Here is a 14151-nt window from a genome sequence, read left to right as displayed (position 1 = left end):
CGGCAGGAGATGACCTGACCTCATTTGCTGTGTTTTCTCTGTATAATCACTGAAAGACCCCATCCCCACAGACATATTAATCTGTGCCACGTAAGATTACGCAAACCCAGATGTTTACCTTGTTTATATATGAGCATTTCATGGTATTTTAATTTTTCCCCTTTAGCTCTGCCAATGCAAAATGGTGTTAATGGTTTTGTTGTGTCATTTCTGTCTTATGGTGATCCCAAGGCAACCTTTTCATATAGTTTTCTTAGCAGAGGCAGGCTGTCTTTCATCTACAATATAGAATCAATGCAGTTTGACACCACTTTAACAGAGGCAATGCAATTTTATGGAATCATTGTAGTTGTAGTTATAGTTATACAAGATATTTTTGTCTTCCCTGCCAAACAGTGCTGGTGTCTCACCAATCTGAAACTACCATGATTCCAAAGCATTGGACTGTGACAGTTAAAATGTGTTGAACTACATTAACTCTACATGATAAATAAATAGTCAAATGACTATACCATGCGGAGTGTTGTATTAATGGCACTCAAGCACATATCATACCTGAAATAAATGGCTTTCGAAAACAATGAAGGTAAGAAGGATAATTCATGATGGCTAGTGGTCATGTTCATAATAATCTATCACTATGACCAGTTTTTGAGATAAACTATTATCTTCATCCCTTTAAGCCTGCCATGGCCTCTGGTTGGCTACTGCAAGAACTAGGATACTGGGTCATTCAGAATTTGGAAATAATCCATTAATGCCTGAATTCAACTGTACTCAATTTGACTCTTTCTGAATGATGAGTGAGCACATATGTTCATTCCATCAATTTTATGGATTTACTTTAGTCTGTGGAAACTGAAGGGAGACATGTGTGAGAAAGAGAGTCTTTCAGTCTCTGTTATGAGAGAGCTTTCTAGATATCTACTTTTCTACACATTGCTCCTTTTGCGGTCCAGGAATATACTGGAAATTTTCTTTTACTACTTGAGAATTCACAGCCAGCCTTCAAACATTGGGGATTAAGATTTGAGAACTATGGGAGTAGCTGGTGCCTTCAAACTACTCAGAGTGCCCACTATCCACTACTTATTGGCTTCAAATTTCTGACCTTGAAGCATACAGCTATACTTGGCAAGGACACCTTACTTTGTTGGCTCAGATTATACAATTGCAAACTGAGAGAACCCTCCAGATCAGATGTGGGCAACTGCGGCAGATCATGGGACCAATTTTCTCTTCTGGGGGGTGAGGAGAGAACACACATTCTACAAAAATAAAAATCTGAAAATCCATTACTACTACTAAAAAGTAAATACTTTTGACATTGAATTAGCTTTAAAAGGTGAAGTCCCACTGCTGGCTAACAATTTTTAATAACTTGGGAAGGTTCGCCTATCTCCTGGAGTGAGGATATACTAAAGTTTGCCAAGGTGAATCTGGTATGATGACATAAAGCCTGCCAGAAGTACCTGCCAGGACTAGCCTACCCCTTGGCAGAGTGAGATAGATGGGACAAGCAGCAGATGAGACAAAAATACCTTGGCAGGCTTTAGGTGATTGTCACCTTCACTTGGACAGGTGGCTGGGGACCAGTCCAGCACTTGTCTTAGACAACCTGGCAAGTGGCTTTGTGAAAGCTTATTTTCAAAGAATTCCCATGTTTGTGGAAATATCATATGAAAGCCAACAATTTTGGAAAACACTAAAGCAATGATAGGCATACTTCAGCATCTAAACAATAGAGAGTTCACCAGTTCTGAAAAATGTATTTTCCTAAGACTTGCTAAAAATGAAGCAGTCCTTAGGCCATTTTTGATTTGCCTATAGGTGTGGGTTCTCAACAGGCTTTGCAATTTAGGAACTTCATCATGTTTGCTGTGAGAAAAAGTTGGTTAACTGAATCACATGAACTTATGCCTTGTGCATGCTTGGTTATGGACTAATTCTGCAATCAGCCCAGCCATAAACTCTGCTCAGAATCAAGTGTTGTTTCTTTCTGACAATGTTTATTGTCCATTGTCTAGGCATATAAACTGTGTTATTCTTTCATCTTATCTCTACCTTCCAATTAGAACTTATTCAGCCCTGCTGTCAGGTCTATGTGGGTGATGGCAATGGATAATTATGTTAGCAAGTCCTGTAACATTTAATTTGCCTTTCGCAGAACAACCACAATGATGAAGCCTGAAATAGAACTGGGGTAGAATTTACTCACAAAGTTACACAGCCTGAAAAAGTTACTTTCTTACATTACAGGGGCCAAGCCAGCTAGATGATTCTGGATATTATAATCCAAACAAGTAACATTTCTAAATGTTAAAACAATATTACAAACCAGCTCCTGCTTGCTGCATTAGCATCTACAGCAGTGTTTCTTAATCTGGGGGTCAGAACCCCTGGGGAGGTCGCGAGGAGGTGTCAGAGGGGTTACCGAAGACCATCAGAAAACACATATTTCTGATGATCTTAGGAACCTCTTTGGCAGAGAAGGCTGGATGTAGGTGAACTACAACTCCAGAACTCAAGGTCAATGCCCACCAAACCCTTCCAGTATTTTCTGTTGGTCATGAGAGTTCTATGTGCCAAGTTTGGTTCAATTTAATAGTTGGTGGAGTTTAGAATGCTCTTTGATTGTAAGTGAACTATAAATCCTAGCAGCTACAACTTCCAAATGACAAAATGACCTCCCCCCCCCCCCCGCCAATCCCACCAGTATTCAAATGTGGGCGTATCAGATATTTGTGCCAAATTTGGTCCAGTGAATGAAAATACATATCATATCAGATATTTACATTATCTGAATATCAGATATTTACATTACAATTCACAACAGTAGCAAAATTACAGTTATGAAGTACCAATGAAAATAATTGTATGGTTGGGAGGTGACCAGAACATGAAGAATTGTATTAAGGGAGTTGCAGCATGAGGAAGGTTGAGAACTACTGATCTACAGACATATATGTAGTAGGAGAGTTTATAGATTGCAGAATGTCACAAACATTGAAGTAGACCCTGAAATTGTAATAGTTTGAGTGTTGGACTGAATTTGATTCCCTGCTTGGTCATGGGAACCCTGAGGAATCTTGGGCATTACATACTCTGAGTCCCAGAAACCCCTGTGATAGTTTTGTCTTAAGTTAGCTAGTATTCAGAAATGGCTTGACAGCGCATGACAATAATTGCAATAACAACAGTAGCAACAACAGATTGAAGGAATTTTTTAAGGTATCCCAGATCCAGGGCAGTTGGGTCCACTGCCCAGGGGTAGCCATCACCCTTTATTTTACTGCCATGCTTTCTGCAGCTGCTCTGAGTTGAATGTGGTAGCTCCTGTACCACAGAGATCATCTGTTGGAGTAATGGTAGTAAAACTAAGAGTACATTTGCTGCCCCAAGAGTTTTGATTTTCCAGACCAAAACATCTTTTTCAGGTCTTGCCCTACAAGCATGAAGGAGGTCAAAGTCACAGCCTAACAGGGATACTGACATGGGCCCTGGATCTCCTAATGGAAATCACCACAACTCAAAGAATGGGTAGGACCAGGAAAACCAGTTGTCACATAATTGTCTGAGCTTAAATGTTCCGCTAAATGATTTATATGTGTAGTGATGGTGGCTGTATACAAGGACAAAGAACGCCCCACTGCTAGAGAGGATTATGTAAATAGTGGAATTGTAGTGGTGATTAAGCTCCCCAGTCCTGGGGGATTAATTATTAATTATTTCTATATATTAAATTCAGAAGGTAACAGATCAAGAACATAGATCACTGCCCTCACTCTGCTTTAGATTCAAAAGCAATCAAGTAACCAAACTACACTGGTTATGTAGAAAGAGGGGGCCTATGTCCTATGGGCCATCTGATCTTGGAAGCTAAGCAAGGTCAGCTCTGGTAACTGGATAGTACACTGTCAACAAATGTCAAGGTCTGTTGGCTATATTTCAGACAAAGGAACTGGTAAAATCACATCTGGATATTCTTGCCTAATAAACTGCCATGGATTTCCATACAGCTGGGATTCAGCAACATCAGACAGCAAGATCATTACATTGATAGTCCAAAAAAACACACAACCCCTCTACACACAAGGGCAGTGTCACTGTGACTCGTTGAATTTTTAAAAAGTGTTGTCTAAGGTTTAGTAGGAGGTATTATTTCCCGCATCTCATTTCACTGAACACTTCTCCATGTTTTAAGGCAGGGGTCCTCAAACTAAGGCCCGGGGGCCAGATGCGGCCCATCGAAGCCATTTATCCGGCCCCCATGGCACAAGGGCAGAAGGGGGTTGGGCTAAATGACCCAAGAGGTCTCTTCTTCTCTTACAACCATTATTATTATTATTATTATTGTTGTTGTTGTTGTTGTTGTTGTTGTTGTTGTTGTTGTTAACATTAAGGCTGGGTGGCCATCTGTCAGGGGTGCTTTGCTTGTGCTTTCAGTGCACAAAGGCAGAAAGGGATTGGACTCAATGGCCCAAGGGGTCTCTTCCAACCCTCTTTTATTATTATTATTATTATTATTATTATTATTATTAACATTGAGGCTGGTGGCCATCTGTCAGGGGTGCTTTGCTTGTGCTTTCGGCGCACAAAGGCAGAAAGGGATAGGACTAAATGGCCCAAGGGGTCTCTTCCAAAACTCTTTTTTATTATTATTGTTTTTGTTGTTGTTATTATTATTATTAATTATTATTGCTCAGTGGCCAACTATAGTCCGGCCCTCCAACGGTCCGAAGGATCATGAACTGGCCCCCTGTTTAAAAAGTTTGGGGACCCCTGTTTTAAGGACTCCCAGCACATAAGCAGAATATCAATCTCATTCTTTTCTTCTGCTTGAAATTATGTAACATTTTCTTAAATTAATTCCTTATCTCTGTCTTTGCCCTGACCAATTACAAATCCTCCTCGGATACTTAAAAATCTTATGTTTCCTAAAATATTTAGGTAGGGGGTTTGAACATATTCAGGCCTGTTAACTCTTTTCTATCCACAGCTTCTTCAGAAATAATGAGTACTTATAGTAATGAGACATACCATATGAAGGAACTGCTAGACTAAGGTTACCCAGAACAATTTCCATGGGAAAGTAAAGAAAAATGTATGTGTTAGGCATAAAATTATACCATAAATGAAACCTTACTGGAAACCTGGAATTGAGGTAACAATTTGTATTTCACCTCAGGAATCAAGCTGTCTTGGCCAATCACTCATCTAGATCTCCTACTCTACATGTATTAACACACATAAAAAAGAAAAAAAAGGGGGGGGTATTCTGCTTATGTCACCACAATACTTGTCCTGTCCTCTGTTGCTCTCAAAGTCAGCATTTTCAAGAAGGAGGTCTGTGCATGAATGACTCCTTCACAAAGTTAGGATTGTGGCTGGGCAGAATTTCGTATTACTGTGGTTAAAATCACTCTAGGGCCCAAATCCTACTGATAGCCCCAATCACTGCAGACCCATTATTCAGCAACAATTAAATGGATCTACTCTAGTTAGAACTACCAACAGGATTTAGGACTTGGAGTGATAAAACTCTGGAGCAATCCAGGCAACAATGATGACTACTTTTACTATTAGGTGCCGAAAGTGTCTTGAAATTACCTGTCAACTTATGATGACCCCATTATTTTCTCAGACAAGGAGTACTTAGATATATGTTTACCAGTTCCTTCCTTTGAAATATAGTCTACAAAACCCAGTATTTATTGGCAGTCTCCCATCCAAGTACTAGCCAGTGCTGACCTTGTTTAGCTTCCAAGATCAGATGGGATCAGGTGCCTTTAGGGTATTTGTTACTTCTATGAAAATCTATAATAAGATCACATTTCATTTTCTAAAATAACTCAGGAACATGACCCTTCTCAAATGCCCCACCTGAAAAAAATATGATCTTATCTGCAATCAAGTACATGATTATGGCTTCTTGTACAGTCTATTTGCTTTTGGATTCAAGCTCTGTGACCACCTAAATAACATACTTATACAGTTCCCTCTTTTATCTCCCACGCTCCAAACTTCTCTAACTGGTTTCTGTTTCCTGCTGGTTTCCATGAAATAAGTGGAAACAATATGTTTTATGTCTTTGTGCAGTGCAATGAAGTCAGGATATTTGCGTTCCCTGAACACAATTCTGTGAGTTGCTCACTGGGTGAGAAATGAAGTCATGGTTGTCAAAACCCATTTTAAAGTGATTTCATGCTGGTTCTTCCAGGACACTGCAGACCTCCATATAAATCAGATCAAACAATATTAAAAGAACGTGTCCCTGTCCTTTCCTCCTACTACTCTAGCAAAACACAGATTTTCCTGAACGGAGTTTTTTCTGTTGTCACTTGTGGAGGCATAGAAACCAGAGGTAAAATGACATGCTTTTTATCCTACAAGGGCATCATATCACCATGTTCCACCTTCAAGCAATAATTTGAGCCTAACATTGAATTTCCCTGTTCTCTTGAACAACTGGCCTTATCTATAGCACTTGCTATGGAAAAGTTTCTTGAAAAATGCAAACTATAGCATGTATCTGCTGCATATTGATGTGTAATAAGCTAGGTTTTTCCTTAGCACCTTGTAATTTAACATCCCCTCATGTTGTACTTTTGAGGATCAAGCCAGAATAATAAAACGGCCAGTTTTCAATCACTGTTCAAGCAAGGTTAGCAGGAAGCAGTGGACAGTATATGCATCTTTTCCTTGGAACTCCTTGGTGGAAAAAGCCTACTCAGAGGTATTTCTTAGTATCTTTTTCTAGGTTATGGAATTTCCTACCACAGGAGGCTTAGTTGACCCCTTCCATGTTGTCCTTCTAGCAATGAGCAAAGGATGCAATTTGTTCACACAAACTCTTGGCAACTGATAGGTTGATGAAAGAGGGCCTTATCACCATGTGGGTGCTGTATTTTCCTGAGTGATGTATTTTAAAACTGTGTTTTGAACTGTGCCTTTTAAATTAACTTTGCTTTAGCATTTGACTTGATTTAAGTTTTAAATATACATATTACTCAGTATTAAGCATTCAGTATCTATCCAGTGAGGCATCTTGAATCCCATGTTGTGAATAAGGACTGGTGGTAGTCTACTAAATGAATAATCAAATAAAATTTCTAGGAAGGCATACTATCTCCCTAAGAATTGGTAGTCTATGATGATTATGGTGTGACAGACATACTTCTTATAATATAGACTTGCTAAGAATCAAAATGGGACTACTTAATACTTTCCATCCACTACCTTGTTTTTTTTTTCTTTCAAGAGCGCAGAATGTACTTAATAGTCTATAAGCATTTCAGGGCTTCACCACTTTCTGAGTATTTTTGCTGACATTTGTGGAGGCACCGAAACTCAAAGTACAGTGACATTATGATCCACTTCATACACTGGCACCATGCCAATCATATTAGATAATATTAGATAACAGTCAATAGAGATCTGGGTTGCTGTGAGTTTTTCAGGCTGTATGGCCATGTTCCAGTAGCATTCTCTCCTGATGTTTCACCCACATCTATGGCAGGCATCCTTAGAGGTGTGTTCAGAGGTCTGTTGGAAATGAGGCAATTGGGTGTATATTTTCAATTTCAATTTCCAACAGACCCCTAAAAATTTCTTCATTTCTAACAGGCCTCTGAACCAACCTCTGAGGATGTCTGCCATAGATGCAGGCAAAACATCAGGAGAAAATGCTGCTGGAACATGGCCATAATGCCTGAAAAACTCATAGCAACCTAGTGATTTTAGTCACGAAAGCCTTTGATAACACATTAATAGAGGACTGTTATTACAACCCTTATTATTTGCACATGGGAATAAATAGAAGATTGTATGTGCATATGTATGTGTGTATATATATAAATTCATATAACACTGTATGTATGTATGTATGTGTGTGTGTATGTATGTATGTGTGTGTATGTGTGTGTGTGTGTGTGTGTGTGTGTGTGTGTGTATGTGTGTGTGTATATATATATATATATATATATATATAACACTCACATTCAAGACTGTCCCAAGGTGTCTCAATGAAAAATGTATTTGATTGCCCATTATTTCTAGTTCCATGCTGGCAATGGAACAGTATTCTTCATCAAGACAGCAAGATAAAGTTTAGATGATGAAGAAAGGCTGTGTGTCACACACAGCTATCTCTTCTAGAGGTAGTTGGAAAATGGTTGGGCCAAGAGTCTCAGGAAGTATGAGAACGGCTGCTGCCACCTTTTAACATCTGTCATTGGAGGCAATCTGGGCTGGATTCACTGCCCCACAGAAACTATCAGTCACCACTGTTCTGAAAACATTTTAAAAAACCCAAAAAAACCATGCATTACCTTTCAGCTCCTACTTACTTCTTCTTTAGTGCCATTCCTATTACTGCCCTTACTGGAAATCAACTTCCAGTCATCATTCTCCAACCTCATAGAATTCAGGTGTGGTGAAATACAACTTCATAAAATCTGCAGGATTCGGAAAAGCCATTGCTCATACTAGTTGGTGGAAACTGGAGGTTGAGGAAGGCAACCAGGAGACTTCAGGTTTCAATTTGAACTTTAGAGAAGTTATCCAGCATGCTGAACCTCATCTCCAAATTAGGCTGAGCACTTTGCATTCTAGACAAAATCAAAGCATGGATTCCTTGGCCCACTAATATGGATTACACCAGCTGTCATTGATTCTTGCTGACACATAGTAGCCAGAGGGGTGTGAAACATCTACTGGCTACTATAAACACGGTGATGGTTGTCCTAGTACGTTAAATCATAATTCATCTATGGCTGCATGCAGACTGGTTTAGAAGATCTTAAAGTCACAGATTTTGTTCCTGTTCTAGGTGATTTTATTCTGGAGATCTGTACAAATTCTGATCATCCTGAAATATTTTCCATCAACTGCCAGTACAATCAGGGACTTTTTATATCAGCTTCCCAGTTTGGTTTATTTTAAGCTGATACAAAATCAGTATCTCAACTTGGTATAAAACCTAGTAGAACATCTAAAATAAACAGGAACAAAACCTTGAAATTTTCAGTCTGAGTGTACCCCAAGGGAGATAAGATGAGATATGATGAACTCAGAGGCTGGAAAAGTTGCTTTTTAGTTTACAACTCCTAGATTTTGGGGGCTGTCATCTGAAAAGCAACTTTTCCATGCTCTGTGTTAGCTTTTTGCTAACACTTTTTCTTGAGTTGTCCTATGAATCACCCCACCATTGAACAGGTCTAACACTTCTGTCCTCTGGGGCCCTGTTCACTTACTGATCTGTCAACAAACATAGGAATCCAAAATCCTTTTTGCTCCTCAGCTGTTAAGAAACACCACTGCAAGTGCCTGTACATCATGTCGCCAGAAGGAGTCAAAGGGGATGTTTATGGAATAGAAACAAGCATCATTCAACCCAGAAGCCATAACAGACTTCTGTTTTTAATAGGAAAAACACATCCTCTTTGATTTTAGGGAGATATGCAGCACACGCTATAACCACCATTGAAAACAGCATAAACCATCTACAAACTCCCCCTATTACCTGGGCATTTTTCAAATATGTGTAAAATCCTAAAAATCAAACACAGGTTGTTTTAGCAACCTACAACCTCCACATCTTTACTTATCTGCTATCCTCTTCCATACCATCCTTTTAATTTTCTCAGTTGAGCTTGCAAGTCTGTTTTATATACAGAAGAAACCCCTTTCTCTTCAATGAATTTGGATTGATCCTGAGCATGTGATATGATCTCATGAAGCTTCCCCCCTGCATTTGCAAAAACTCTCTCCATCTTTCTAATGTTTCCCTTTCCCTCCCCAAACCAGGCGGGGAGAAAGGGAATTTGTTTTGATTTTATGGAGCAGATGCCCATTTTTTCTGAAAGCACTTGTGTATACACACACACACACACCAGTTGTTTAGTGTGATGGATTGGAGAGGTGCAAGAGCATCCCCGCTCCATATTTTAAAAAGATGAGATCAGACATTGGCACAGATGCATCATGGCACGATTCTCCTTGTGGCTTCATTTAAAGCACACACACAAGGCACAAAATTTGGCCTTACATTGATCTCTCTCTCTCTCTCTCTCTCTCTCTCTCTCTCTCACACACACACACACACACACACACACACACACTCACTCACTCACACACAACTGGAGGCATGCAGCTGTGTTTTGCTCTACAGGATTTATAATTGTTGTTCATCAAGAGAGACCACAGCACATTCCCAAGAGAGGCTAAGCTTTGCATTGACCTCCCTCTCATATAAACCTACACAACTGTGTATTGGAATACAGGGTTGACATTTTGGTCACCAAAAGGAACCCCAGCACATCTCCAAAGCAGGTCAGGAAGATGCCAGCTCAGCATTGCACTGATCTCTCTTACATACAAAAACACAGAACTAATTGTGCACAACCCCAGCACATTTTGAAAGGAATCCATGGGGGTATCAGCTTAGCCTTGCATTCTTCTCTCTGTCTGTCTCACATACACATGCAAAACAGGTTTATATTTTGGTCACCAAGGGAAACCCCACCATATCCCCAGGGTTGGCCAGGAGGATGCCAGGTCAGCCTTCTGTTGATCTCTCTCACACATAAGAAGAACTAAACTGGTGATGCATAACTGTTTTGCTCAACAGTGTTGATATTTTGCTCACCAAGAGGAACCCCAGCATATCTCCAAGGGAGGCCATGAAGGAATCAGCTCAGCCTTGCATTGATCATTCTCTCTCACACACACACTAATACACACAACTGGTGGTGTACAGCACATCCCTATAGGAGGCCAGGAGGGTGCCAACTCAGCCTTGTATTCATCTCTCCTTCTCTCACACAGCAGGGCATATATTGTTTTGGTCACCAAGAGGAACCCCAGCACATCTTCAAGAGAGGCCCAGCTCAGCTTTCTGTTGATCTCTGTCAAACATTAAAAACACACAACTGGTAGTGCATAACTGTGTTTTGCTTTACAGTGTGTGTGTGTGTGTGTGTGTGTTGTGGGTGTTTGTATTCCTCTATCTATCTGTCATCAAGAGGAACCCCAGCACATCCCCAAAGGAGGCCATGAGGAGATCAGCTCATAAGGATATCAGATCTCCCTTGCTCTCACACACATACACAACTGGATTTTGGTCAGGTCATCACGTAGACTGGAAACCAAGCACATCTCTAAAGCAGGCCAGGAAGCTCAGCCCAGCCCAGCTCTTACACACAAAAACAAAGAACCGATGGTGTTAAATCCCAGAATATCCCCAAGGGAGGCCAGGAAAGTGCTAGTTTAGCCTTGCATTCACCTTTCCTACACAGACAAAACTATGTGTTACTCTATAGGGTTCACATTTTGGTCACTGGGAGGAAACCTACCACATTTCCAAGACAGGCCAGGAAGGTGCCAGCTCACCATTGCACTGATCTCTCTTACATGCAAAACTGATGGTGCACAACCCCTCCAAAGGAGGCCAGGAGGGTATCAACTCAGCCTTGCATTGATCATTCTCTCTCTCACACACACAAATACACAACTGCTGGTGCACAACCCCAGTGCATCCACCTGGGAGGCCAGGAGTGTGCCAGCTTTTATTGATTTCTCTCACACATTAAAACACACACCTCTAGTGGTGCCAGTTGTGTTTTGCTCTCCATATATGGTCCCCAAGAAGAACCCCATTATATCTCCAGGGAGGCCAGGAGGGTATCAGCTCAGTCTTGCATTGATCATTCTCTCTCTCACACACACAAAAACACATAACTGCTGATGCCCAACCCCAGGACATCTACATGGGAGGCTGGGGGGGGGGGTGCTAATTCAGCCTTCAGTTGATCTCTCTCACACCTAAAAAGCACATAACTGATGATGCTCAAGGGGGCTTATATTTTGGCCACCAAGAGGAATCCCATCACATCTCTAAGGGAGGCCAAGAGGATTCAGCTCTGCCTTGCATTGACCATTCTCTCTCACACACATACACAAACACACTGCTGGTGGTGCACAGCTCCAGTGTATCCACATGGAAGGTCAAGAGGGTGCCAGCTCAGCCTTTGATTGATCTGTCCTACACGTAAAAAGTCTTGTATTCATCTCTCCTTTCCTTGCAAAGCAGGGCATATATTGTTTTGATGATGCTCAAGGGGGCTTATATTTTGGCCACCAAGAGGAACCCCATCACACCTCAGAGGGAGGCCAGGAGGGGATCAGCTCAGCCTTTGGTTGACCTGTCTTACATGTAAAAAGCACATAAGTGATGATGCTCAACATAAAAGCACATAAGTGATTATGCACTGATCTGTCCTACACATAAAAAGTACATGACTGATGATGCTCAATGGGGTTTACATTTTGGCCATCAAGAGAAACCCCATCTCATCTCAGAGAGAGGCAAGGAGGGCTGGGCTCAGCCTTGCATTGACCATTCTGTCTCTTTCCCACACAACCCACTGTTGGTGGTGCACAGGTCCAGCATATCCACATGGGAGGCCAGGAGGGCGCTAGCTCAGCCCGTGATTGATCAGTCCCACATATAAAAAGCACATAACTGATGATGCTCCACTGGGGTTTATATTTTGGCTACCACGAGGAACCCCATCACATCTCAGAGGGAGGCCAGGAGGGCTCAGCTCAGCCTTGCATTGCCCATTCTCTCTCTCACACACAAAACCCCACTGCTGGTGGTGCACAGGTCCAGCACATCCACATGGGAGGCCAGGAGGGCGCTAGCTCAGCCCGTGATTGATCAGTCCCACATATAAAAAGCACATAACTGATGATGATGATGATGCTCCGCTGAGGTTTATATTTAGGCCACCACGAGGAACCCCATCGCATCTCAGAGGGAGGCCAGGAGGGCTCAGCTCAGCCTTGCATTGCCCGTTTTCTCTCTCACACACAAAACCCCACTGCTGGTGGTGCACAGGTCCAGCACATCCACATGGGAGGCCAGGAGGGTGCTAGTCAGCCTGTGATGGGTCTGTCCCACACTCACCTCGACGAAGTAGAAGCAGGGCAAGAGCGTGACGCTCTCCTTGGTGGGCACTTTGCTCTTGGGCAGCCTCTCCTTGGCGGACATGCTGGAGGCCGGGGCCGGGGCCGGGGCCGGGGCCGGGGCCGGGGCGGAGGCGTTGGAGGCGGGCAGGAGCCTCGGGGCGGGCGGCGGCGGGAGGAGCGCGTTGGCGGCGGGTCCGGTGGAGGCGGCGCTCCCGGGCAGGCGGCCCCCCCTCCCGCTGCCCCAGTGCCGGGCGCCCAGGTCACATTCGCCGCCCTCGCGGGGCGAGGGGAGCAGGGCGCAGCCTCCCAGGCCCGCCTCCTCCTCCCGCGGGGGCGGCGGGGGCAGCAGGAGCACGAAGCCCGCGGGGCCGCTGCAGGGGCGGACGGGGCCCCCTCCTCCGCCTCCTCCTCCGCCGCCTCCTCCGCCTCTCTCGGCCAGCAGCCTCCGGGTCTCCTCCTTCTCCAAAGCGGCGGCGATCAGAGCTTCCTCCTGCCCGCCTCCCCCGCCGCCGCCGCCGCCTTGGTCCCCATAGAGCCCCGGTCTACATCGAGCCGCCGCCGTCGCTCTGGCCAGCCGGCTTCTTCGTGCAATATTCATAGAGCTGACGTCAAGGAGCCCGCTCCATGCGAAAAGCAGAAAGGGGGCCCCTGGGGTCTACATGGCGGAGGAGAGGAGGAGGAGGAGAAGGAGGCGAGCCACCGATCGAAGGGGGAGGGGGGGGAGCCGCAGAGATGAACCGCCGGGACCCTTCCCCCGATGAAGATATAGGCAATATGGGGGAAAAGGGAGGATGGGAGATGGGGGGAGAAGGGAGAAGAGAGGGAGGCGGATTCACACGTTACGTGTCGCGGTGCCTCCGCCTCAGACGCAACGCACGGCGGCAGAACCCGTTTGAACCGAGGCGCCGTCGCCCAGCAACAGCGTGGAGGACCGATCGCTTCTGCAGAGGCTCAGACCCGAGCTGGGTGGGACTCGCTTCATGGAGGGGCTCGACGCCGTGCTTGGACGCCCCGTGAACCTCCAAGGCGCAAAGCCGTGGGATCCTGGGATTTGTATTTTGGGGAGAGAAGGCTCAGGCTTTGCACAACTACAGCCCCCACGATCCCACCGCATGGAGCCCTGGCAGTTCAAGGAGTGGCAAACTGCATTCATTCCTCAGTCTAGACCAGGCATGGGCA

At 43.7% G+C, this 14151-nt stretch overlaps 1 protein-coding gene across 1 annotated transcript in view; it reads right to left on the bottom strand.

Moving 5' to 3' along the window:
* The window catches only part of plppr4 (phospholipid phosphatase related 4), a 59052-nt gene extending 45126 nt beyond the window's left edge, over positions 1-13926 (bottom strand). The window contains exon 1 of the mRNA XM_062977982.1: positions 12971-13926. Coding sequence (XP_062834052.1) covers positions 12971-13570 — 600 coding nt within the window. The 5' untranslated portion in view covers positions 13571-13926. The remainder of the gene's footprint in view (positions 1-12970) is intronic.
* Positions 13927-14151: the final 225 nt, after the last annotated feature.

This window comes from Anolis carolinensis, chromosome 4, assembly GCF_035594765.1.
Source record: "Anolis carolinensis isolate JA03-04 chromosome 4, rAnoCar3.1.pri, whole genome shotgun sequence".
Taxonomy (NCBI): Eukaryota; Metazoa; Chordata; class Lepidosauria; order Squamata; family Dactyloidae; genus Anolis; species Anolis carolinensis.
Note: the sequence above shows the minus strand (reverse complement) of the source record. Positions and strands in the feature narration are given on the sequence as shown.